Source organism: Lepus europaeus, unplaced genomic scaffold, assembly GCF_033115175.1.
Source record: "Lepus europaeus isolate LE1 unplaced genomic scaffold, mLepTim1.pri SCAFFOLD_29, whole genome shotgun sequence".
NCBI classification, from domain to species: Eukaryota; Metazoa; Chordata; class Mammalia; order Lagomorpha; family Leporidae; genus Lepus; species Lepus europaeus.
The window spans coordinates 7,602,197-7,628,508 of NW_026909167.1; the positions used below are offsets into that span (position 1 = coordinate 7,602,197).

At 39.7% G+C, this 26,312-nt stretch overlaps 1 protein-coding gene and 1 pseudogene across 1 annotated transcript in view; one reads left to right on the forward strand and one right to left on the reverse strand.

Annotated features, from left to right (window-relative positions):
* Positions 1–4,695: 4,695 nt before the first annotated feature.
* LOC133754845 (zinc finger protein 37A-like) overlaps positions 4,696–26,312 on the reverse strand; it is a 33,388-nt gene continuing 11,771 nt past the window's right edge. The window contains exons 2-5 of the mRNA XM_062185227.1: positions 10,305–10,431; positions 9,976–10,068; positions 6,613–6,673; positions 4,696–6,441 (exon numbers count right to left, since the gene is read on the reverse strand). Of these exons, the coding sequence (XP_062041211.1) occupies positions 5,463–6,441; positions 6,613–6,673; positions 9,976–10,068; positions 10,305–10,431 (1,260 nt within the window). The 3' untranslated portion in view covers positions 4,696–5,462. The remainder of the gene's footprint in view (positions 6,442–6,612; positions 6,674–9,975; positions 10,069–10,304; positions 10,432–26,312) is intronic.
* LOC133754846 (helicase POLQ-like) lies at positions 20,463–21,407 on the forward strand (annotated as a pseudogene).

Genomic DNA, 26,312 nt, shown 5'->3' on the forward strand with positions numbered 1-26,312 from the left:
AGAGTCCCTGTTTTAGGCTAACGTCCCTTTCTTCCTTCATTAGAAATAGGATATTATCTTTTTTTTTTTTTTTTTTTTTTTGCACAGGCAGAGTGGACAGTGAGAGAGACAGAGAGAAAGGTCTTCCTTTGCCGTTGGTTCACCCTCTAATGGCCGCCGCGGTAGCGCGCTGCGGCCGGCGCACCGCGCTGTTCCGATGGCAGGAGCCAGGTACTTATCCTGGTCTCCCATGGGGTGCAGGGCCCAAACACTTGGGCCATCCTCCACTGCACTCCCGGGCCACAGCAGAGAGCTGGCCTGGAAGAGGGGCAACCGGGACAGGATCAGTGCCCCGACCGGGACTAGAACCCGGTGTGCCGGCGCCGCAAGGCGGAGGATTAGCCTAGTGAGCCGCGGCGCCGGCCGGATATTATCTTTTATGAACTATTTGACCTAGCTGTTTCAGTTTAGTTTTTACAGGCATAATTTTAACATTCTTTTTAACCCCATACTGAGGGGCCAATGTGTTTTTCTTCTTTTTCTCCAAGGAAATTAATTAGGACTCTTACATCTGTCCATTTACACTGTGAGTCCAAGTCCTATATTTGACAATTAGTGCTCTGCCCAGGAGCTTGATTCCCCACTCCAGAACATATAGGAAGGATTCTTCAATTTGTCTCAATCCTAGTTTAACTTTTTTCTCCCCCCAAATAGGCTTTTTCTGCCTATTTCTGCCATAGCAGATAACTGTATCAGAAATGGAGCACCTAGGACTTTAACTGGTGCCCATTTGTGATGCTGGCATTGCAGGCAGCAGCTTTACCAGCTATGCCACAGCACCAGCACCTATTTATTGAAGTCTTTACTTAGTGAAGGGTTAAGCTTATGATTATAAACTGAAAGTATGCCACTGTAAAAATTAATAGGGGCCAGCCCTGTGATGTAGTAAGTAAAGCTGCCTCCTGCAGTGTTGGCATCTCATATGGGCACCAGTTCAATCCCAGATGTTCTACTTCCAATCCAGCTCTCTGCTGTGGCCTGGGAAAGCACAAGATGGCCCAAGTCCCTGAGCTTCTGCATTGGCATGGGAGACCCAGAGGAAGCTCCTAGGTCCTGGCTCTGATTAATGTGGCTCTTGCCCTTTAGTTGGAAAGTGTGGGAGGATTCCACCTCTAGATTCATCAATTGTTCTAGGGAGGACCTGTTGCAAACAATCCCTTGACACCCCCCCCCCAACATAGTCCTGATTGAGGGTCATAAGAAGAATTATCATTCTTTGTTTTTCTAACTCAGGACAACTTTGTATAAACATCCTGGCTTTGTACAATGGTGACTCAGTAGCTCTAGGAGTATACTCACCACATTCATCAACTTTTGGAGATACTCCTTCCCTCTTTATGATTTTTTAGTCCCAGTGAGATCTCATTTGCCTATGAGGGGGTCTTTTTTTAAACTTTTGTCCATTTTTCCACTGTGGATATCAAAGTTTTGTCTTTTGCTATTGTTTCTCCTCCTCCTTTTTCACAAAGACTTTTTGAGCTTCTGCTGATAATTCTTATCCAGCCAGCTGTTAGTTACAAAGTTGTCTGTTAACAGCCATTGTCTCAGCTGATTCTCAAGATAGAGCTTAGAACATGTTCTCTTTAGAAATTAAGATTTTGTAAGAAAGCCAAGGAGCTTTTCTTTTTCTTTTTGACTTAAATGCTCTTGAGATGTTTTGTGGTCTTGGGGTTGATTTTTTAATTCCCTTGATCACCAATTTCCTCAAATCTTGCATTCCTTCTCAGGAATAATTCCATTGGCAATCATTGGGAACTTGTCTGCAACTGAGGAAACTCTGGTCCAGGGTGTCTTCCCTTTCTCAAATGGTCATAACCTCCCTCCCAATCACACCCTTTCTTGTGAACGATATATTCATTATTTATTTACTCATATATTTATATCATTTGAAAGGCAGAGTTAGAGAAAGATAGGGAGAGAGAAGGAGGGAGGGAGAGAGAATCTTCCATCTACAAATGGCTAGGCCAGGCTGAAGTCAGGAGGCAGGACCTCCATCCAGATCTCAGATCTGTCACATGGTGCAGAGGCCCAAGCACTCTGGCCATCTTCTGTTGCTCCCTGGCTCATTAGCTGGAAGCTGGATTTGAATCAAAACAGTGTTGACTCGAACCAGCACTCACAAGGAATGCTGGTGTCAAAGGCGGCGGCTCAACCCCTGGTGCCACAACTCTAGCATTATATTTGTAGATTTTGTTAACTAGGACAGACAGTAAAAGCCTAATCTTCTGGAAAGAACCTCCAGGATGTGACCAGTAATAGATCCAACACATAATTCCCAGGGTTGTACAGAGCATGGACTCTGACAAACTCCCATATACTTAGAATTTAACTTCTCCTTTGATGTGGGATAGTTCCTGTGCATATGGATTACACTTTGCTGGTTTGGTGGGAAAAAAAATCAATGAAAGCAAATATTTGGAGATTGTACATTGAATGATAATAATTGACATGGTTGCATGTCCACTTATTAGTTGTCTGAATCCCACAGTGAGAGGTGACTGTGTCTCCCAGTATGATTTGTCTACCTCATTACACTACCCAAAATCATTTTATATATGGTGAGATTCAGTTGGATCAGCAAACACTGTTTATAATGCTTAAATCATCCTGATAGTTTCAATCCTTTATCAATACTGAACGCTCTGTTTCTAAAAATGCTTTGATCTTAAAGTCAACTCTTTCTGGAATAATATTACAATTTTGCCATTATGTTTTCAATGCAAGCATAGGTTTCCCTTAAAATATTTATTTTTGGATTTGAGGTTTGCAATTCATGAATAGCATTAGAATATCCCCATGGGCTATGCCCAGGACCAATGCTGTGTCTCAACTTGTTGCATTTTAAGTGGAGAGAATCACTTATAAGACTGTCCTCAGGATACTAAATAAAAAGGTAGAGATGGGGCTGGTATTGTGGTGTAATGCATAAAGCTGGTGCGTATAGTGCCAGAATCCCATATGGGAACCGGTTCAAGTCCCAGCTGTTCCACTTCCAATCCAGCTCTCTGCTATGGCCTGGAAAGTAATAGAAGATGGCCCAAGTGCTTGAGCCTCTGCACCCATGTGGGAGACATGGAAGAAGCTCCTGGCTCCTGGCTTCAGATTGCCACAGTTCTAGCTGTTGCAGCCATCTTGGGAGTGAACCATCAGATGGAAGAACTCTCTCTCTCTCTCTGCCTCTGCCTCTCTGTAACTGTTTCAAACAGATAAATTTTAAAAAAAATTTAAGAAAAATTTTAAAAGTTGGACTTGCCAACAGAGCATCCGTTATCACATTTGTACTCCAGTCATCTAGAAATGGCCTTTCCATATGGTTGAAGTGTCCACTCTGAATGGGCACAAGATGAGATAGGAGTTGAATATAAATCCAGTTAGAGGCCAGCCAGAAAAAAACGTTGTGAGTTGGGAAATTCACAGAGATTAAAAAAAAAAGGGAGGGGGGGCTGAGGGTCACCTGGAAGGGAGAGGATAATGAAAAAGTAATGAAAAAGAGAAACAGAATCTGAAGCTACCATATCAGACAACCCTGAAGCTCTCTACTAGTGTCTGTTAGACAAGGAATTCCAAAACTAGATTGTACTCCAAGTTCCTATTGCCAAATGTGAAGAAATTCCAGGAACAGAAGTAAATTAATAATAAAAGGAACAGAACACTCCCAGATGAGAGGGTGAGCAACCTAAGAAGAAAATGATGAGCCGGCACCATGGCTCAACAGGCTAATCCTCCGCCTTGCAGCGCCGGCACACTGGGTTCTAGTCCCGGTTGGGGCGCTGGATTCTGTCCTGGTTGCCCCTCTTCCAGTCCAGCTCTCTGCTGTGGCCAGGGAGTGCAGTGAAGGATGGCCCAAGTGCTTGGGCCCTGCACCCCATGGGAGACCAGGAGAAGCACCTGGCTCCTGCCATTGGATCAGCATGGTGCGCCGGCCGCAGCGCGCCAGCCATGGCGGCCATTGGAGAGTGAACCAATGGCAAAAGGAAGACCTTTCTCTCTGTCTCTCTCTCTCACTGTCCACTCTGCTTGTCCAAAAAACAAAAAAAAAATGATTGTGGCAATACAAAAGTTGGGCATTTTCCCTTTCTAGAGGTGGCACGGTTCTGAGGCAATTCCTAATCAGATATTCAAATAAGTTGGAGTTTCGGGTGGGATTTGAGTGCTGCTCACATTTGTGTTCCTTTTGGGAAAATCTCAGGACTGCAAAAGTATTTGGTTGATGTGTTCCTATAGAACACATGGAGACTGAACAACATGCTCCTGAATGAACAGTGGGTAATACAATAAAAAATAAATAAAATTTCTGGACATAAATTAAGATGACAGCACATATCAAAACATATGGCGTTCAGGAAAAGTTTGTAATAACTGGTGTAACAATTGGTGCCTACATAGAGAAACTGGAAAAGTACCATATAAATGAGCTATCTATGCATCCCAAGAAACTAGAAAAACAACAAAATTGAAACAAAAATATAAAAAAAAAATCAGTGAAATGAAGAGCTGTTTTTTGAAAAAATAAACAAAAATTAGTACACCATTGAACTATAAACAAAAGGAAAATACCCAAATCAATAAAATCAGACAAAAATAAATATAACAGATACCACAGAAACAAAAAAGTATCATCAGAAATTATGCATGCCAATAAACTAGGAAACCTAGAAGAAATTGATAGATCCCAAGAAATATACAACCTATGAAAACTGAGTCATGATGATATAGAAAACCTAAACAGACCAATAAGCAAGATGGAAACTGAACTAATAATATAGACTCTCCCAATAAAGAAAAGCCCAGAACCAGATGGTTTCATCACTGAATTCTACCAGACATTAAAGCAGAACTAATCTCAATTCTTCTCAAGCTATTCAAAACAATTGAAAGGAACCCCCCCGCCAAACTCCTTTTATGAAACCTGCATCACCTTACTATCTAAATCTGAAAAAGATGCAATCTTACACCTTAAACAAAAATCCACTCAAAATGGATCAAAGACCTAAATCTATGACCGGAAACCACCACATCATTAGAGAACATGGGAAAAATTCTACAGACATTGGCACAGGCAAAGACTGCCTGGAAAAGGCACCTAAAGTATGTGCACTCAAAGTCACAATTGACAACTGGGATTACATCAAGCTGAGAAGCTCCTGCAATAAAAAAGAAATACTCAGCAAACAGAAGAGACAACCCATAGAATGGGAGAAAATATTTGTAAATTATGCAACTGAGAAAAGATTAACATCCAGAATCTATAAACAGCTAAAAAAAAATTCAACAAAACAAACAATCCAGTGAAGAAATGGGTTGAGACTTCTGGCAAAATGCTTTTCCACACATATTGCATTCATAAGGTTTCTCTTTTGTGTGAATTCTGATAGTTAATGAGGGAAGACCTGTGGTAAAATGATTTTCAACACTCGTTACAATCATGGTTTCTCCTTTGTATGATTTCTCTTACAGCTAATGAGGGCAGTCCTGGGGCAAAAGGGTTTTCCACAAATATTGCATTCATGAGATTTCTCCCTTGTGTGAATTTTCTGATGTATAATGATACTTGACTTCCAACGAAAGGCTTTTCCACATATATTGCACTTATAAGGTTTCTCCCCTGTGTGAATTATCTGATGTTTATTGAGGACTGAACTCTGGGAAAAGGCTTTTCCACACTCATTACATTTGTAAGGTTTCTCCCCTGTGTGAGTTCTCTGATGCATAATGAGATGTGACTTCTGATAAAAGGCTTTTCCACATATCTTACATTCATAAGGTTTCTCTCCTGTGTGGATTCTCTGGTGTTTAATGAGATATGACTTCTGATAAAAGGCTTTTCCACACTCACTGCATTCATGAAGATTTTCCATTGTGGCAATTCTCTGGTCTCTAGAGATGTCTGACTTCTGGTAGATGCTTTTCCCACATTCAATGCACTCAATGAGATTTTCCCCTATGTGAGTTCTGTGATAGGTAGTAAGGCAGGATTTACAGCTGAAAGATTTCCCACAGTGCTTACATATATGGACAGTTTCCCCCGTATGTGTTCTCTGATACATTGTAAGATCTGATTTGTAATTCAGAGATTCATCATACTCAAAAGATCCATGGAGTTTCTCTCCTTCTTTCTGATATTTACTGAGATAGACATTTTTATGGAAATTTTTACTTTCAACCAGTGTTTTGTTTCCTAAAATGACAGTTGATTTATTAGAGGTATGTTCCACACAAATCCTCTCACATTCAAAGGATAGTCTCTTCCTGTTACAGCATTTCCCTTGGCCATTGTGTTCAAAAGCCTGCTGTATATTTTGAATCTGGTGATGTTGACTAAGATGTTCCAAGTATTGGAGTGAGTTCTCAGTGACATTAGGTCCATGAGGTTTCTCTCCAGGCGGTATTTCATCAGGTCCCCTAGAGAGTAGAACATTCAATAAGTCATATACCTCAGGTTTCTTTCCTAAACTATTTTCCATTTATGTATTCAGTTTACAAATATGTCCTGAGGTTAAATTGAATCTTTTCTTTTTTATTTCTGAATTCAACTCTCTTGGGAGTTGAGATACTTTTGTAATTACAACTTGCCTCAAATTTACTTCTTCACTTTTCTGGTTGGTTTTGATAAGGTCATCCTTTCTGTTGGCAACTGCAATGAGAAAAAAGTAACCAAATTCATGAACCATATCAAACTGTTTCTTTTGGAATGCTTGTTGAAAAGTAAGTTTATTGTTATCTTAGTTGCATGGATTTAACATCAGTAGAAGTTATTCATTTATTACCATTTGGTGGTTTCTACAATAGTTTTCTCAATATTCAAAAATATTCTTAACTACCTTAAATATTTTTTAAGTTGGGCAAGTGGGTCAAGCCACTTCTTGAGATGCCTGCTTCCCCTAACTGTGCTAGGTTGAGCCTTGGCTACTCTGCTTTCAATATAGTTTGCTGATCATATATCCTTGTAGACAGTGAATAATGCTTCAAGTGCTCGCAACTCTGCCACTCACTTGAAATACCTGGATATACACTTGAAAAGTCTAGATATCATTGCAGACTTTTTGCTTCAGACTGGTCTACTACTAATGGTTCAGGAAATTTGGCAGTAAATCAAAGAATGGAAGATATTTCTCTCTCCTGCTCTAACTGCCATTCTTTCAAGTGGATGAAAATAACTTAAAGAATTTAATTTGTATATTTTCAGATTTATTGGGGCTAGCATTGTGGCACAACAGGTAAAAACACCACCTGCTATGCCAGCATGCTATATAGGCACTGGTTCAAGACCATGCTATTCCAGTTACAATCCAGCTCTCTGTTACTGTGTCTGGGAAATCAGCAGAATATAGCACAAGTGCTTGGGTCCCTGAACTTATGTGGGAGACCCATAAGAATCTCCTAACTCTTAGCTTCACCCTGGCTATTGAAACCATTTGAGGAGTGCACCAGTAGAGGACATGATTCTATCTCTTCCTCTGTGTAACTCTGACTTTGAAAATTCAAACCCTGAAAAGCAGTTAAAGAGAGAGAATAGGAGAGAGAGAGAGATTGAGAGAGAGAGAGAAAGAGAGAGATATCTTCCATCTGCTGGTTCACTTCCAGATGGCCATAATGCACATGGGCCACACCAGAAAAAAGCCAAGAGTCAAGAACTTTGGGTCTCCCACATTTGTGGCAGGGTTACAAACACATGGGCCATCTTCCACTATTTACCTAGGCACATTAGCATGTAGATGGATAGGAAGTGGAGTATCCAAGACACAAACCAGCCTCCAAAGGGGATGCCAACATTGCAGGTGGTATCTTTACCCACTACGCTGCAAGAATATTCTGATAAATAACCATTTTTGAAGGTGGAAAAACATCTCATAAAAATATCCAATCACTTCTCTAAATGAAATAGTATGTTGAGTACTTTCCAGTGGACATTACTTTTCCCTATTATTTTTCTCTACTTTATTTTGTTATGATAATGATGTATTTGGGGGCTTGCACTATGGCTTAATGGTTTATGTCCCCACTTGCAATGCTGGCATCCCATATGGGCACAAGTTCAAGTACTAGATGCTCCACTTCCAATCCAGCTCTCCACTAATGCACCTGGGAAAGCAGAGAAAGATGGTTCAAGCCCTTGGGCCCCCTGCACAGATGTGAGATTTGGAAGAAGCTCCTGGATCCTGGCTTCAGCCTTGTCTAGCTCCAAAAGTTGCAGTCACTTGGAAAGTAAACCAGCAGATGAAAGATCTCCCTGTCTCTCTCTTTATTTCTATGTCTGAGTTTCACAATTACCATGATTATTTTTAAATGGTGTGATCTGTGCTTCTCCGCTGATATTTTAGTCTTGAAAATGGGATAGCTTTATTAGATCACTTACTTGCAGATGCAGGAAGGGGACATGTGTCTGTCTCTTAATCAGGACCTATTGTAGTGTCATGTTTAATCTTCCCAAGGGAATGGCTGTAGGCATCTATTAGCTTTTGCAAATATAAAATAGCCTTTTACCTGCAAGCTATGACAGATTGCCCCATATTCTTAAAGGAATTTGATACCTTCAGCATCACAGTACCAGAAAAGTAAGAAAATCCTGATATATTGTCATGGGCATGCTCTTCATACAGGATTAAGAGAATAGGTCCTGCCATCCACACTATGTTCTTCTTCTGTGAGAATTTTTTTCCAATTCATTCTGGTATTCTGTTATCACTTCCTGGTTTATACACTGCTGTTTGATAATTTGAAGTTTTGAATGTTTTTGATTTCTGTGTTGGAGGATTTCTTGTCAACTACTTTCAAAGAAAACCTGAGTCCTTTATGCATTTATCTCTTTCCCATTTTAGAATTATTTTTAAAAAAGGAGAGGGTTATTATGGCACAGCACAAGCTACTTTCTGCAATACCAGCATCCCATACTTGCAATGCTAGTTTGAGAACTAGCTGCTTTGCTTCTGATCCAGCTCCATGCTAATGGACCTGGGAAAGGAATGGAAAATGACTCAAGCACTTGGTCCCCTGCCATGCATTTATCAGACCCAGATGGAGTTTAAGGCTCCTGGCTTCAGCCTAGTACAGCCCTGGCCAATATGGCCATTTGAGGAGTGAACCAGCAGAATGAAGATCTTCCTCTGTCTCTCATTCTGCCTTCAAAAAATAAAGTATATCTTTTTATAAAAAAAAAAAAAAGAAAGAGGAATTCAAACTCTCCTCCCAAACAAATGTGAGCTGCTCAATAGAATTCACAGGTACACTCGTCCTTAGATGTCAATCTCCTGGTGAGCATAGGACCACCAATTTTCATGTTCCTATGTAAGGTCATGCTTAGTATCATGATTTCTGATGTCACAATACAAAGGCTCTTTTTTTATTTACTTATGGGTCAGAGAATGAGAGCCAGAAAGAATAAGGACAGAGCTGTTTCACCTTTTAAATATTTGCAAAACCTATTATTTTCTTATTTATTTGACAGAGACAATGAGAGAGCTCTCATTCAGTAGTTTCATCCACAAATTTGAGCAATAACAAGGCCTGTGTCTGTTCAAAGCCAGAAGTGGAAATTCAATTTCAGCAAGTAGTAAAACATTGTCTGTGAGCTGGCCAATTAATAAGCACTGAAAGAATGAATAAATAATTGAATAAATTCCACAGAACAGGCTATGAAAGTAGGAATAAAGACAAGTTAGAATTTGGGGGATGTATCAAACCTAGAAAACAGCTTTATAAGAGCCAGAAAAGACTTGCATTTTGGTTAATCTAAGAAAATACTCAGCAAGAGCAGGAAAGCAGCTAGATAGATATATGCATGGCAGCCTTTCCTGGAGGCTGTAGAATGCCTTTGTTGCATGTATGACACCAGTGGGCAGAAAGTCTGGGATTTAGGAAAAGTTAGTGTGTAATGCTGCAGTCAGCATCTGCTGAGCTTTCTGTCCCAGTCACCCTGACCAACATGTGCTCACTTACTTGGAAGGCTCTGGTTCAGGGGTTTTTCTACCATCCATGGTTCTGCTCCTTGTTCCAACTTGAAGATCACCTCAGGCTTGTTAATGCAGTGCCCTTTTAATAAGAAATAATGTTTGACTTTGTGAAACCGCTAACTTCAGGTTTTGAGGGACAACAGCTTGGACCCAGAAGCAGTGCCAGAAAAAGGCTAACTTGAATTGCTTTCTAGAGGGAAGAATTTTTTTCACGGCCTCAAATCCTATACCAACCCCATATGAAGCCTTATAAATTGTTGAATTCTCAACTGAGAAAAAATAATTGTACTTGGGTACGAGCTAGTTTTTACTTACCCAAGGACAGTAGGATGCTATAGATTTCTAGCATCACATCCCTGTACAGGGTCCTCTGAGAATGATTCATGTTCTGCCATTCCTCCTTGGTGAAGTCCACAGCCAGGTCTTCAAATGACACCAACACCTGTAACAGCACATTCATCCTCAACATATCAGTCCTGGATCACTAATCACAAAGACTGGAAGTGGATTTTTCTGAGTGTCTTATTTGCTACTTATATATAACAGTTTCCTCTGTAATCTATATGGCAACAGAGAGCAAAATCACAATGAAACTACCCTACCCTTAAAATAATTTTAAAATTCCAAAATCACAATAGGGTTTCCCTTAATATTCTAGAACTGGGGTTTCTTCTAATGATTCTGAAATCTGTTCACATGGTAATCAATAAACATAAGTATAAATGGAAAACAAAACTAGCATGCAAGATGAATTAAAAAAGACACACGCTCAAGACTGTCCAAGGTAAAAATAAAATTCCTTTAAAATAGATTTGGGGAGAGAGCAATGTTTTGTCTCAATGGGTTAAGTTCTTTCCTGTGATGCTGGCATCCCTTAAGATCAATGTTTTGAGTTATGGCTGTTATACTTCCAATCCAGCTTCCTGCTAATGTGCCTGGGAAAGGTGCAGGAGTTGTTGCAAGTACTTGGGACCCTACCACCCATGTGAGAGACACAATTGGAGCTTCAGGTTCCTGGCTTTGGTCTGGCCCAGAGCTGGTCACTGGAGGAGTGAACCAGTGGATGGAAGATCTCTCTTTAATTATCGTTCAAGTAATATAAATCCTTTTTCAAAAATTTAAAGCAATATATTTCTCTCTATTATCCGATTACTGTTCATTGAAACACCAAAGATGGTGACATCTTATGCGAGAATGTGTTTATGTTAAGATGCAACAAGAATGGTGGTAAATAGCAAAGAACACAGGCCAGGTACTGGGAAAAAAAACTCCACTACATCTAGGTGAGTGGTCCTGGGCTATGATGAGATGAAGACAGTGAAAGTGTTCAAGGAGGGCCTGGCACTATGGCGTAGTAGGTCAAGCCTCTGCTGTTAGCACTGGTACCCCATATAAGTGCTAGGTGGAGTCCTAGATGCTCCATTTCTTATCCATCTCTCTGGTGTTGGCCTGGGAAAGCAGTAGAGTATGGTCCACGTGCTTGGGCCCCTGCACCCATGTGGAAGACCCGGAAGAAGCTTCTAGTTCCTCATTTCTATACTGACCCAACTCCAGCCATTGTAGCCATTTAGGGAGTGAACCAGTGGATAGAAAACCTGTCTCCTTGTCTCTCCCTCTCTCTATCTGTAACTCTACCTCTCAAATAATCTTTTTAAAAAAATTGTCCAAGGAACTGATAATTAATATTTCATTTATATACTTGACCCAATAAATTTTATGTGCTATTTTTGTAAACTTGTTTATAAAGTATGTTCATAAGCATCATAGTGTATCCTGCAACAATTAGAATAATTATTATTTTTACATGAAAATGAGTACTCACTCCCTGAGGCACAGGGTGCTTCAATACAATGTGATAGTTACTTAAAGATATTTGAAATTTAAATGTCCTCCAATGGAGGCAAATGGGGAAGGACTAAATGGCTACTTAGAGAGGAAGAGACCAAAGAGAGACATTGCCAGAGGCCAGGTGGAAACTATCACTGCAGCCCTTTGAGGAATGCAGCAGGATGAAGCTGGGAGTTATGTGAACAGTCTAATCTGGGACATTGCAGCTTGGAAAGCCAGCAGTGGGCCATGGCCCACTCACCTCCAGGGATGTAACAAGTTCAAGGACATTTTTTACTCAAATGTTCTACTCTCTTCCTCTTTCTGGGTCAGGTGGTGATCACATGGCATCTGGTCAAGATCTGTGTGTAGAGAATGCTGTTTCTAGTTAAGCAGAGGCTTGTCCTGGTGTCAGCAAGGGGATTTGGCAGAACTAGGGCCAGCGCCATGGTTCACTTGGTTAGTCCTCTGCCTGCAATACTGGCATCCCATATGGGCACTGGGTTCTAGTCCCAGTTGTTCCTCTTCCAGTCCAGCTCTCTGCTGTGGCCCGGGAAGGCAGTGAAGGATGGCCCAAGTGCTTGGGCCCCTGCACCCACGTGGGAGACCAGGAAGAAGCACCTGGCTCCTGGCTTCGGATTGGCACAGCACTGGCTGTAGCAGCCATTTGGGGAGTGAACCAATGGAAGGAAGACTTTTCTCTCTGTCTCTCTCTCTCTCTGCAAAGGAAGCCCTTTCTCTTTGTCTCTCTCTCTCTCTCTCACTGTCCACTCTGCCTGTCAAAAAAAAAATAACAAATAAAAAAATAAAAAATAAAAAAATAAAAAAACAAAAATAAAAAAAATAATAAAAAAAAAATAAAATGAAAAGGGCAAAACTAAAAGCCACAGGGAAAGGCAGAGAGAGGTTCCTGATCCTCTCTTGGAGAGAGTCCCGCTGGCCCCTACTTTTCTATAAACTTTTGTTTTCCTTTCATTGCACACCATCACCTCTTCAACCTGCAGAGTTGCTGCATGGTTCACAGCAAGGGGCACCTGAACAGGGACCTGACGAGGAAGGATCACCTCAAACAAATGAAAATGAAAAGTTTAATGGAGAAGAAGGCTGCCCAAACATCCAGTCATGACCATAACTTTTGTGAATGGAGTTTTTCTTTACCCAGAGTAATGGGGTAGGATTTAAAGATCGAGACTAAACAATATTGTAAAGTTTTAAAACAATTCTTGAAAGGGAGAGGAATCATTGTATCAGAAAAATTTTACAGGAATTTTTCTCAACAGTAATATTATATATTCCTAGATTTCCAAAGCATGAAACTAGATATCCAAGGGAAAAGGTTGGGGATTTGTTTAAAAAGGAATAGAATTCACTTCTGATTTTTTTATGCAGTGGATGAAATGTGAAATCCAATGAGTTAAAGAAATCCATATATAACTTGGAAGAAAAACATACCTGTGAAACAGAGATTTAGAAGAGAAACCAAAGAAAATATTATAACTAAAGAAGTTAATGTCAAATAAGAAATGCAGTGGAATTCTTAACAACATACTTGTGAAGCAGAAGAAAAAGTATTTGAGTGGGAAGGTAAATCTTAGGAAATATCATGGATAAAAAAAAAGGATGAAATTGGAAGTTAAAAACTTTTTGATGGGATACTATCAAATGACCCAACATATAGGTCTTTGGATTTTCTGAAAGTATGGAAAGAGAGAATAGATTGGAAGGTGTATTCAGTGAAGTAATTATGGAAAAGTCCCCTAACCTGGAGAAAGAAAGGTACACTTAAGTACAGGAAGCACACAGAACTCTTAATACACATGACAGAAAAGATTTCCACCATGATAATTTGCAGTCAAACTTTCAACAGTAAAGCATTAATAAAAATTATCAAATATACACAAGAGAAACATGATTACCTTCAGAAACATATCCAATTAGACACAGGTGATTTCTCATCAGAAACTCTACAGGCTAGGAGAGAATGCAGAGACTGTCACCCCTGAATACTATATCCTGCAAAGCTCTCATTCATGAATGAAGGTGAAAAAAAGAACTCTCCATAACAAACAGAAATTGAAAGAATATGTCACCAGGGGCTGGTGCTGTGGCATAGTGGGTAAAACCACCATCTGCAGTTCCAGCATCCCCTGTGGGTGTCGGTTCAAGTCTCGGCTGTTCCACTTCCAATCCATCTCTCTGCTATGGGCCTGAAAAAGCAGCAGAAGATGGCCCAAGTCCTTGGGCCCCTGCACCTGTGTGGGAGACCTTGAAAAAGCTCCTGGCTCCTGGCTTCAGAATGGCTCAGCTCTAGCTGGTGAGGCCAACTGTGGAGTTAACCAGCAGATGGACAACCTCTCTCTCTCTACCTTTCCTTCTCTTTGTGTGTAACTCTCATTTAAAGACACAAAGAAGGGTACTATGCTATAATTAAGGGATCACTTTAACAGGAAGACATGACTATAATAAACATCCAATAAACAACCAATGCCAGAGCACCAGGCTATTTAAAATAATATTTAATTGACATAAAGAGAAACATGGAGTCCAATAATGGAGGACTTCAACATCTAGTTTCATCAATCGACTGATCAACTTGACAGAAAACCAACAAAGAAATATGAGAGCTAATCAATACTATGGACCAGGGCCAGCGCAGTGGTGCAGCAGGTTAATGCCCTGGCCTGAAGCGCCGGCATCTCATATGGGTGCTGGTTCTAGTCCCAGCTTCTCCTCTTCTGATCCAGCTCTCTGGTGTGGCCTGGGATAGCAGTGGAAGATGGCCCAAGTCCTTGGGTCCCTGCACCCACGTGGGAGACCCAGCAGAAGCTCCTGGATCCTGGCTTCAGATTGGTGCAGCTCGGCCATTGCAGCCCATTGGGGAGTGAACCATCAGATGGAAGACGTCTCTCCCTCTGCCTCTCTTCTTTCTGTGTGTAATTCTGACTTTAAAAAAAAATAAATAAATCTTTTAAAAAAACCACTATGGGAGTTAGAAACGTGCCAGGGGATTCCAATACAATCCCATCAAAGTGGCATGTACCAATGCCATCTCACTAGTCCAAGTGATCAATTTCAGTTCACAATTGATCATATTGATAGGTCTAAGAGTCAAAGGGATCACACAAACAACACTAGTGTCTGCTAATACTAACTGATAGAATCAAAAAGGGAGAGAAGGATCCAACATGGGAAGCAAGATACACAGCAGACTCATAGAATGGCAGATGTCCTAAATAGCACTCTGGCCTCAGAATCATCCCTTAAGGCATTTAGATCTGGCTGAAGAGCCCATGAAAGTATTTTAGGCATAGAAAGCCAAGACACTCTGGCAAAAAAAAGAAGACCTAAATGAAAGATCTCTGCGAGTGAGATCCCAGTGGAAAGAACAGGGCCATCAAAAAGGAGGTACCTTTCTCTGAAGGGAGGAGAGAACTTCCACTTTGACTATGACCCTATCGGAATAAGATCAAAGCCAGAGAACCCTAAAGGCTTCCATAGCCTTGGCAACTCATGACTAGATCCTAGGGAGATTACTGACGCCATAAACAAGAGTGCCAAATTGTTAAATCCACAACAGGAGTCACTGTGTACTTATGTCACATGTGGGATCTGTCCTTAATGTGTTGTCCAATGTGAAATGAAGCTATAACTAGTATTAAAACAGTATTTTTACACTCTCTGTGTCTGTGTGGGTGCAAACTGATGAAATCTTTACTTAGCATATACTGAATCGATCTTCTGTATATAAAGATAATTGAAAATGAAAAAAAAAAACAACCTGGTGTTAAATTGGAAATTGCATAGAAAATTAATCAATTTTTTAAAAATATCATGTAGGATCTCTGTCTTTAATGTGCTGTACACTGTTATTTAATGCTATAACTAGTACTCCAACAGTATTTTTCACTTTGAGTTGCTATGTGGGGGCAAACTGTTGAAATCTTTACTTAATATATACTAAACTGATCTTCTGTATATTAAGAGAATTGAAAATGAATCTTGATGTGAAAGGAATGGGAGAGAGAGCAGGAAAGGGGAGGGTTGCGGGTGGAAGGGAAGTTATGGGGGGGAAGCCATTGTAATCCATAAGCTGTACTTTGGAAATTTATATTCATTAAATAGAAGTTAAAAAAAAAACACCATGGACCAAATGGACTGAACAGATATCTACTGAATATTTCACAGTTGCAGAATACACATTCTTTTCATCACTATATGGAACCTTCTCCAGGATAGACCATATGCTAGGCTGTAAAGCAAGTCTCAGCAAACCCAAATTATTGAAATCATACCATGTGTCTTTTCTGACCACAATGGGATAAAGCTGGAAATTTAGAATGTAAGAATCTCTAGAAAATATGCAAATATATGGAAACTGCATAACACAATATTGAATGATGAACAGTGATTCACAGAAGCAATCAAATGAGAAACCAAAGAATTCTTGGAAATGAATGAAGCTGACAATACAACATGCAAAACTTATGAAACGGGGCCAGCACTGAGCTGTAGTGGGTAAAAGCTGTCGCCTGCAATGCCAGCATCCCATATGGGCACCAGTTAAGAGTCCTGGCTGCTCCTTTTCTGATCCAGCTCTCTGCTGTGGCCTGGGCAAACAGTGGAAGATGATCCAAATCCTTGGCCCACTGCACCCACGTTGGGGACCCAGAAGATGCTCCTGGCTTCTGGTTTAGGATCAGCACATCTCCAGCCATTGTAGGCATCTGGGGGAGTGAACTAGCAGATGGAAGACCTCTCTCTCTCTGCCTTTCAAATAAATAAATAAATCTTAAAAAGAAAAAAAAAAACAAGAAAGCAGAACTGAGATTCAAAAAACAATGATACAAAATTGAAAATAGATCTACCTAGTCCTGAGAATTTACCCAAATGAAATGAAATTGGCATATGAATAGTCCATGTTTACTGAAACTCGGTTCACAAAAACCAAGATATAGAATCAACCCAGATGTCCATCAATTGATGACTGTATTAAGAAATTTGGTACATATACAGTATGTAATCTGACTTAGATGTAAAAAAGAATGAAATCACTAATCCACTGTTGGTGGGAATGCAAACTGGTAAAGCTACTCTGGAAGACAGTCAGGAGATTCCTCTGAAACTTGAATATAGCCCTACCACACAACCCAGCCATTCCACTCCTTGAATTTTACCCAAAGGAAATTAAATTGGCAAATAAAAGAGCTGTCTGCACCTCAATGTTTATTGCAGCTCAATTCATAATAGCTAAAACATGGAATCAACCTAAATGCCCATCAACAGAAGACTGGATAAAGAAATTATGAGATATGTACTCTATAGAATACTATACAGCAGTAAAAAAAATAATAAAATTCGGTCATTTGCAACAAAATGGAGGAATCTGGAAAACATGCTGAGTGAAATAAGCCAGTCCCAGAGGGACAAATATCATATGTTCTCTCTGATCGGTGACAACTGAGCACGTAAAAGAAAACCTGTTGAAGCGAAATGGAAACTATGAGAAACAATGTCTTGATCAGCCCTTGTCCTGACTGTCAAGGAGCAACTTACTATTTTATTCCTTTTAGTATTTTTTTCTCCTACTTAATACCATTGGTTGAACTCTTTAATTAACACACAATTGTTCTTAGGTGTTTAAATTTAACTGAAAAGTAAGCCCTGTTAAATATAAAAGTGGGAATAAGAGAGGGACGAGATGTACAATTCGGCACATGTTCACTTGGACTACCCCTAACGGTAGAGCTAGAAATGTGCCAGGAGATTGCAATTCAATCCCATCAAAGTGGCATGTACCAATGCTATCTTACTTGTTAAAGCAATCACTTTAAGTTCATAATTGATCAAAAAGATAGGATTGTCAAAGGGATCACATAAATAAGACCAGTGTCTTCAAATAATAATTGATAGAATTAAAAAGGAGAATAATCCTACATGGAAAGCAGTATAGACAGCAGACTCATAGAATAGCACATGCCTTAAACAGAACTCTGGCCTCAGAATCAGCTGTTAAGGCATTCGGATCTGGCTAAAAAGCTCATGCGAGTTTCACAGGCATGGAAAGCCAAGACACTGTGGCAAAATCAATCAATCAATCAATCAATAAATGACCTAAATGAAAGATCTCTGTGTGTGAGATCCCAGCAGAAAGAGCACATCAAAGAAGGAATTACCTTTCTCTGAAGGGAGGAGAGAACTTCCACTTTGAATATGGCCTTGTTTAAATAAAATCAGTTTCTGAACTCAAGAGGCTTCCATAGCCTTGACAGCTCATGACAAGAGTCTTGTGTGATTACTGACATTATAAATAAGAGTGTCAATTGTTAAATCAACAACAGGAGTCACTGTGCACCTGCTCCCCATGTAGGACCTCTGTCATTAATGTGTTGTACTATGCAAAGTAATGGTAAAACTACTACTGAAACAGTACTCTATACTTTGTGTGTCTGTGTGGGTGCAGTATGTTAAGATCTTTACTTAGTATATACTAAGTTGATCTTCTGTATATAAAGCGAATTGAAAGTGAATTGTGATGAAGAATGGGACGGGTGTGGGAGATGAGATGGTTGCAGGTGGGAGGGAGGTAATGGGGGGAAAAGCCACTATAATCCAAAAGTTTTACTTTGATAATTTATATATATTAAACAAAAGTTGGAAAAAAATTTAATTATTCAATGGAAAAATCTATATTCCATATGAAGCAGTACAATATTTCTCCAAAGATATTGGGATAAATTATTCTCAATGTAATTTTTAAAGCCATGAGTAACAAATTAAAGCATATCAGTATTACACATCAAAGTAAATTAATGCAACAAAGTAGTGTATTCATTTAACAGAGATGCTATAATACTATGTTGTAGAGAGGGCAACTTAACAGAAATTTATTTTCTCATGATTCTGTAGAATGATGGTTTAAGAACGAGATGCTGGGGTTGGCACTGTGGCTTAGTGGGTAAAGCTGCCATCTGCTGTGCGGGCATTCCATATGGGCACCAGTTAGAGTTCTGGTTGCTCCACTTCCCATCCATCTGCTATGGCCTGGGAAAGCAGTTAGAAGATGAAGATGGTCCAAGTCCTTGAGACCCTGTACCTGCGTGAGAGACCCAGAAGAAGATCCTGGCTCCTGATCAGTGCAGCTCCAGCCATTGTGGCCAATTGGGTAGTGAGCCAGCAGATGGAAGACCTATCTCTGCCTCTCCTTCTCTCTATGTTTAACTCTGACTTTGAAATAAATAAATAGATCTTTAAATTAAAAACAAACAAACAAACAAACAAGGTGCTTGCAGATTTCATTTTTTTCTGAGGTCTTTTCCATTTAAGAATAGCCAACTTCTCAGGATGTCCTCATATGGCCTCTTCTTTGTATGCTCTCATCACTGGTTTCTCCCCGACAGAGACCAAGTTGAATGGGATTAAGGCCCACCTATAGAATCTCAATCAACCTTAATTATCCATTTGAAGGTTCTATTTCCAAATGCAGACACATGGAGTTTAACATATCCAAATACAGATTTGGGGAGGTACACTCCTTAGTCTATGACACTGAGTGAAACAATCAATAGGAGCACTACAATTAAATATTTAAAATGTTTTATGGTTGTACACATTTAACATAGAATTTAGGGTATCAGTTAAGATGCCTATGAATCACACTGGAGTACTTAGGTTTGATGCCCACTCTAGCTCCTGATTCCTACTTCCTGCATCCGAATAACCTAGTAATCTGTGGGGATGGCTCAAGGAATTAGGTTCTTGCCACACACAGTAAAGATGCTGATTGAACTCCCAGCTCATGGATTGAGGCAAACCCAGCCCCAGCCATATTCCCATACATTGCAGTTATCTGGGAAGTAAACCCATAAGCAAGACTTCTCTCTCCCTCCCTATCTCTAACTATCTATCTACCTACCTACCTACCTATATCTACCTACCTACCTACCTATATCTGTGTGGAAGTTTGTATGTCTTCTCTCCCTCCCAAATCAATAAATTAAATTTAAAAGGATACACAATAAAAACATTAATCATAAAAAGCTCAGTTGGATGCCTTATTTAGCAGCAAAGTATCAAGAAGAAATAGAAGACCAGAGGTATTAAGAGACTTTTTGTCATAATAAATAATATTTCATGATGATAACATAATTATGTCAGTATGCCTAAAAACAACCTCAAAGGACATGAGACAGAATTCACAGAAGAAAGAAATTTTAAAAATCAAATATTATCTGCTAATTGATACTCAGTTTATAATATATGAAATAATCAATCAAAATGTGAGTGACAAAATGTTGACCTAATTAGTATTTTTAGACCACCCTGTGCAACACACACAAAGACAACACATATACTGACCCATAAATGAGACTAAAATCACAAATTATTCTACCTAATCACATGGAATTAGTTACAAATTGATAAGAAAGAAGAAATCCAGACCTGATTGGATGAAGAAAGGCTGGGCACCTATGCTTGTGCCCTGTCTGATGTACCCGGGCATTAACTTGAGGTGTTTTAGCAATGTTGGCTGGAGATTCTGGCACAGTGCGCCCCTGTAACTACCTCCACCCCACCTCCTATTGTCCTCTTGAGCATGGCAGCTGGGTCATTAGGGATGACAAAGTGGCAAATCTCTCAACCCATGTCATGGATAAAGGTGGTTCCCACATCCACAGGCAGGTGTCTGTATGAAATAGAAATGCTCCAATAATTTTTGCCACCTAGCTGTGGAGCTCAAGGCAGGTGATAATAAGGGGGAGGAGGAGATGGTGGCACAGCACCAGAGGTGGAAAACTGTGGGTTATGCAACTGATTGAGCATAATGACAGTGAAGACATGTTTGGTGATTATGACAGCTTTACTGAAAACTTTTTACGTCATGTTGATGACCTGGAACAAAAATATATGGAACTTCCTGAACATAGGAAACACATTACAGACTTTGCCACTGGTGATCTTTATTAAGAAAGTAATGAAAACAAACTCAGCACCCCCACTGTGGGTAACTTTACTGAATTAAAAACTGATGAGCACACAAAGAACCAGAATAGACCTAAAGATATCCCTGTTGAAAATGGAACTGGTTTTTTGTCACATATGCCTTCCTCACAGGTTTTATACTTTGATGATTTGCAGAACTCTTCAAATGATTTCGGGGGTCAGTGACCTAAAGAAAGGGATTGGAATGTAACCTGTCTCAAGACTGGAAATGAAGAATTGTCGCTTAATCACATAGATGCAACCCCAGCAAAATGATTAGTTCTCTCCTAAAGTCAGAACAAATCCAGATAAGAATAGGAGAAAAAGTATTAAAGATCATCTAAAATGTGCCATGACTGGAAATGTCAAGGCCCAAATACCAGTATTTTCTAGGAATAACAGCTGAAAGAGACTCTCCTATCTGAAGAAATTAATGTTGCTAAGAAAACAACTGAATCATCATCAGATACCTTGGTCCTTTCTATTCATTACTCAGCAAAGTGAGACCTTTATGTTCAGTTCAAAGGAATTGAAAAGCTATATGGTAGTACTTTTTTCTGGAATGAAAACAAGATTTCTGATTGCTATCATAGTATTAGTACACATCAGTAGAAATAAAGGCTTTCAAGGTCATATTTCTTGAAAACAAATCAAAAGAGCAATTGTCTCTCAGCCTTCCATAAATATTCTGCTAGTACTGAAACCCTCCCTGTGACTCCCTTCAACAGTCACACTTCTAACCAGTTATCCTTGCTCATTCCTCATCTCAAATAATTCTCCAGCTTAATCCAGTTACGGGTTCTGTGCTCTTAGGATTTAATGACCAGGGCACATAAATGAGGTTTTTTTTTTTTTATTGCATTTTTTTGGTCAGATTCCTCAATTAGCTACCTGATGCTATTGACTGCATCATTCTTGAAACTCCTTTCTCAACTTCTTGATCCTCCACTCCTGCTGTTTTCTGATTATTTAGCTCTTCCACACTTTTGAAAACTGGTGCTTCTGTGACTGTCTCTGTCTTCTCTATCAAAAAGTTGTTGAAATTCCTTTGAATACTCATGTCTTGAGTGAAGTTAGGAATACCATATATTAAAATAAACATATTTGGGGTGAGTGACACACTTAAGATTCCACTTGATGGGGCCAGTGCTGTAGTATAATATAGTGGGTTAAATCTCCAGCTTGCAGTGCCAGAATTCCATATGGGTGTGGTTCAAGTCTGGGCTCTCCACTTCCAATCCAGTTCCCTGCTGATGTGCCTGGGAAAGCAGTGGAGGGTGGCACAAGTGCTTGCACCCTTGTACCCACATGGGAGACCTAGAAAAGGCTTCTGGTGCCTGGCTTTGACCTGGCTTAGCCCTGGTGGTTATGGCCATTTGGGGAATGAACTAGTGGATGGGATCCTCACTCTCTCTGTCTCTACCTCTTTCTGTAACTCTTTCAAATAAATAAAATCTTTAAAATAAAAAGATACCACTTGAGACACCCACATCATATATTTCAGTGCCTGGGTCCAAGTACCAGCTCCACTTCCAGTTTCATTTCCTACTAATGTACAACATGGGAAGGAGCAAGTGGTGGCCCAAGTACTTGGGTACTTAATACCTATGTGGTGGATCTGAATTGGGCTCCTTATTTCTGATTTCAACCTGGCCTAGCCTAGACTATTGTGGACATTTGGGGAATGAGCCACTGGATACAAGATGTTTCAGTCTCTACCTTTCAAGTTAAAAACTAACTAAATATTATTTTTTAAGATTTAATTTTATTTTTTTTGAAAGGCAGAGTTACAAGGGGGGAGTGTGGGGAAAAAGAGAGAGAGACAGAGAGAGAGAAAGAATGAATCTTCCATTTGATGGTTAGCTCCCCAAATGGCTGTGACAGTACCAGGCCAGGCTGAATTCAGAAGCCAGGAGCTTCATCTGGGTCTCCAACATGGGTTCAGGGGCCCAAGGACTTCAGCAATATTCCATTGCTTTCCCAGTCACATTATCAGAGAGCTGCAATAGAAAGGGAACAGCCAAGACTCAAACTGATGCTCATATGGGCTATTAGCACTGTAGGCAGAGGTTTTACCTGCTATGCCACATAATGCTGACACCCTAACTAAACACCCTTAAAGACAACTGTAGTTAAGGTTTCAGTGCAGTATTTACTGTGGCAACACATATACTAAAATTGGAAATATTTAAGTGAGGAGAGGTAGTAGTAATAAGAATATTATGTTTTTCAAAAAAAAATAGGTCCTTCTTTATAAGAGGGCACTTCAGAAAGTTTGGACAATGCATATTACTAAAAACAGGTATGGACTTCAAAGTTTGTGCATCAAACTAAATTTGCCTTTTAATTCCATTTTTTATGAACTTTCTGAAGTACCCTCCCATTTCAAATACATTTCTTTTTGATTTATTTCAGAAAGAGAAGTCTTGTATCCACTGAGTCACTTCCCAGAGGTCCACAAAAAAGTGAACTAGCTGCAGCTGGGTGCCAAGAACTGAATGCAAATCTCTTATGTAGATAACAGGCCGAATTGCTTGGGCTGTCCCTAATGCTTACAGGAAGCTGGAGTTGAGAGCCAGAGACAGGTGTCAACCTCAGGAGGACACAGACTTCTTAACCACAAATGCCCACATTCAAGTATGTGTCTTAGATAAACAAGATGGACTGGAAGATCAGCCCATCAACTTGTCATAAGTATTTCTAGAACTCCTTTCAGAATTTTATGAACTTTGCAAATATGTGTTCTTATCTCAGAAAAGACCATCAGGTTTAAGAAGTAAGACTACTGGAATCAGAAGTCAAAAAAGAATCTAATAAATTATGAATAGTGAGGATCACGGTTTAATCACTAATGGTTTTATTGACCTTGAAGTAGATGTGAACTTTCTTCCATCTGCTTTTCTTTTGTGCCTTATTTTTTGTTTAAGCTGCATTTCCTGCCAGAATGAACATCTGAGTACAGGCCTCTGTCTAATTCATCTTTTTTGTATGTAGCTGACACTGTGCCAGGCACATTCTGGTTTGTTCTCAATTGCTGGAGACTGTAAACCTCCTAGTGAATTATGGTCCTGTCACTTAGCTTTGGCACGCTCAGCCTTAGTTATTCATCATGAAATAGGGTAATTGTCTTGCAAGTTACATTCTTTGTCAAGGACATGCCAAATTAGATGTTGGTAATAACTGCCAATAATTACATTGGTATTTCTAAGTAAAGGCTTTAGTAAATAATAGCTTTCCAGTTCCTTTTTTACTTGTGAGATGGCTTAATAATATAAACAATTTAAAGCAGAAATATTTGTGCTACTTTTCAGAAAGCTAAAGCAGTAATTCTCAAGTTGTGGCTCCTGGACTGCATCACTGGCCTCTCATGGAAACTTGCTGCAATGCATTGTTAGGCCCTGTGCAATCCTGTCACTTGGAACTCCCTTGTGGGATCTGGCTATCTGTTTTTCTTCTTTATTTTTTTTTAATTTGAGAGGTAAAGTTACAGGCATAGAGGAAGAGAAAGAGAGAAAGGTCTTCCATCCACTGGTTCACCCTTCAACTGGCACCAATGGCCAGAACTATGCTGATTTGAAGGTAGGAGCTAGGAGCTTCCTCCAGGTCTCCCACATGTGGCAGGGGCCCAAGAACCTGAGCCATCTTCTACTGCTTTCTCTGGCCATAGCAGAGGCTAGATTGAAAGAGGAGCAGCCAAAACATGGATGGTGCCCATATGAGATGCCATTGCTGCTGGCAGAGGCTTAGCACACTATACTACAGCACCAGTCCAATCTGTGTTTTACCAACTCCCAGGAGATTCTTGTGGGCCTACAAGTCTTTGGACCACTAAACTAAAAACTCACAACCTTACACTGTTAGCTTTGTCTTTTTATTACAGAATTACATGCATAATTTTTCCTATTAGTGTTGAGAACTAAGTTAACATAGTTTATCCTTTGATCTGTGAAGATAAGTGAGATTCTTCATATCATTTTGTACTTAAAAAATATGAGTTGGATAAAATGTGAATATGGTTAATGTGACATAAACATGAAAATTGATAACTAATGGGTGGTACCCATCTGAAGTATTTTTAATATTTAGGTATTAAGTATGTACATATTTGGGAATCACCAAAACACAATACATTAAACTTTTAAGTCTCATTCAGATGGAACTATTTTGATATTGCAACAACTGGCAGATAAATCAGTTTCCTAGCTCTTTTTTTTTTTTTAACATTATGGGTATATTTTATTTACTTTTGGCATTCACATGGCTTCAATTCTTTTAGGAATAAAAATCAGCTTTTATGCCAAAAAATAAAATTTGCAATTGAAACAGAAAAAAAGAAATCCAGTAGGATCCCAATATTTAAGGAGAGAATTTCCACTTTGAATATGGCCTTGTCTAAATAAAATTGGAGTTGGTGAACTCAAGAGGCTTCCATAGCCTTGGCAGCTCATGATAAGAGCCTTGGGTGATTACTGATGTCATAAATAAGAGTGTCAATTGTTAAATCAACAATGGGAGTCTCTGTGCACCCACTCCCCCTGAAGGATCTCTGTCCTTAATGTGTTATACTATGCAAACTAATGGTAAAACTACTATTCAAACAGTACTTTATACTTTTTGTTTCTGTATGGGTGCAAACTGTTGAAATATTTCCTTAGTATATACTAAGTTGATCTTCTGTATATAAAGATAATTGAAAATGAATCTTGATGAAGAATGGGATGGGAGGAGAGGGAGTGGGAGATAGGATGGTTGTGGGTGGGAGGGAGGTTACAGGGTGAAAACCCACTATAATCCAAAAGTCACACTTTGGAAATTTATATTTATTAAATAAATTTGAAAAAAATTTATTAAATAAATTTGAAAAAAAGAAATAACAGACTTCTAAATAATCTATGAGTGAAAGGAGAAATCACAAAGGAAATTAGAAAATACATTTAGCATATTGTACCAAGCAATGAAATTAGTTGTAGATTTGTGGTGTCCAAAATGTCTTCTCTATTCCTACCTTTGAGGTAGAACCTAATGCACATTCAATGTGGGCTGGCCTTAGCAATCTGCTTAGCTAACAGAAGTTAGCCTATTTGGAACACTGAGAAAGTTATTATGGGTAAAGAATAGTACTCTAACTGAACAGTTTAATTTATTTTGATTTTTAACTTCAAATAACAATCACCTCAGAGTTTATGTCATGATATAAAGCTACGATTATCAATTTAAATTGTTACAAGTAAACACTGGGTGGCTGGGGCCGGAGCTGTGGCTAACTTGGCTAATCCTCTGCCTTGCAGCACCCTCATATGGGCACTGGGTTCTAGTCCCAGCTGCTCCTCTTCCAGTCCAGTTCTTTGCTGTGGCCTGGGAAGGCAGTGGAGGATGGCCCGGGTGCTTGGGCCCCAGCACCTGCATGGGAGACCAGCAGGAGGCACCTGACTCCTGGCTTCGGATCGGCGCAGCGCCGGCCATGGTGACCATTTGGGGGGTGAACCAGTGGAAGGAAGACCTTTCTCTCTGTCTCTG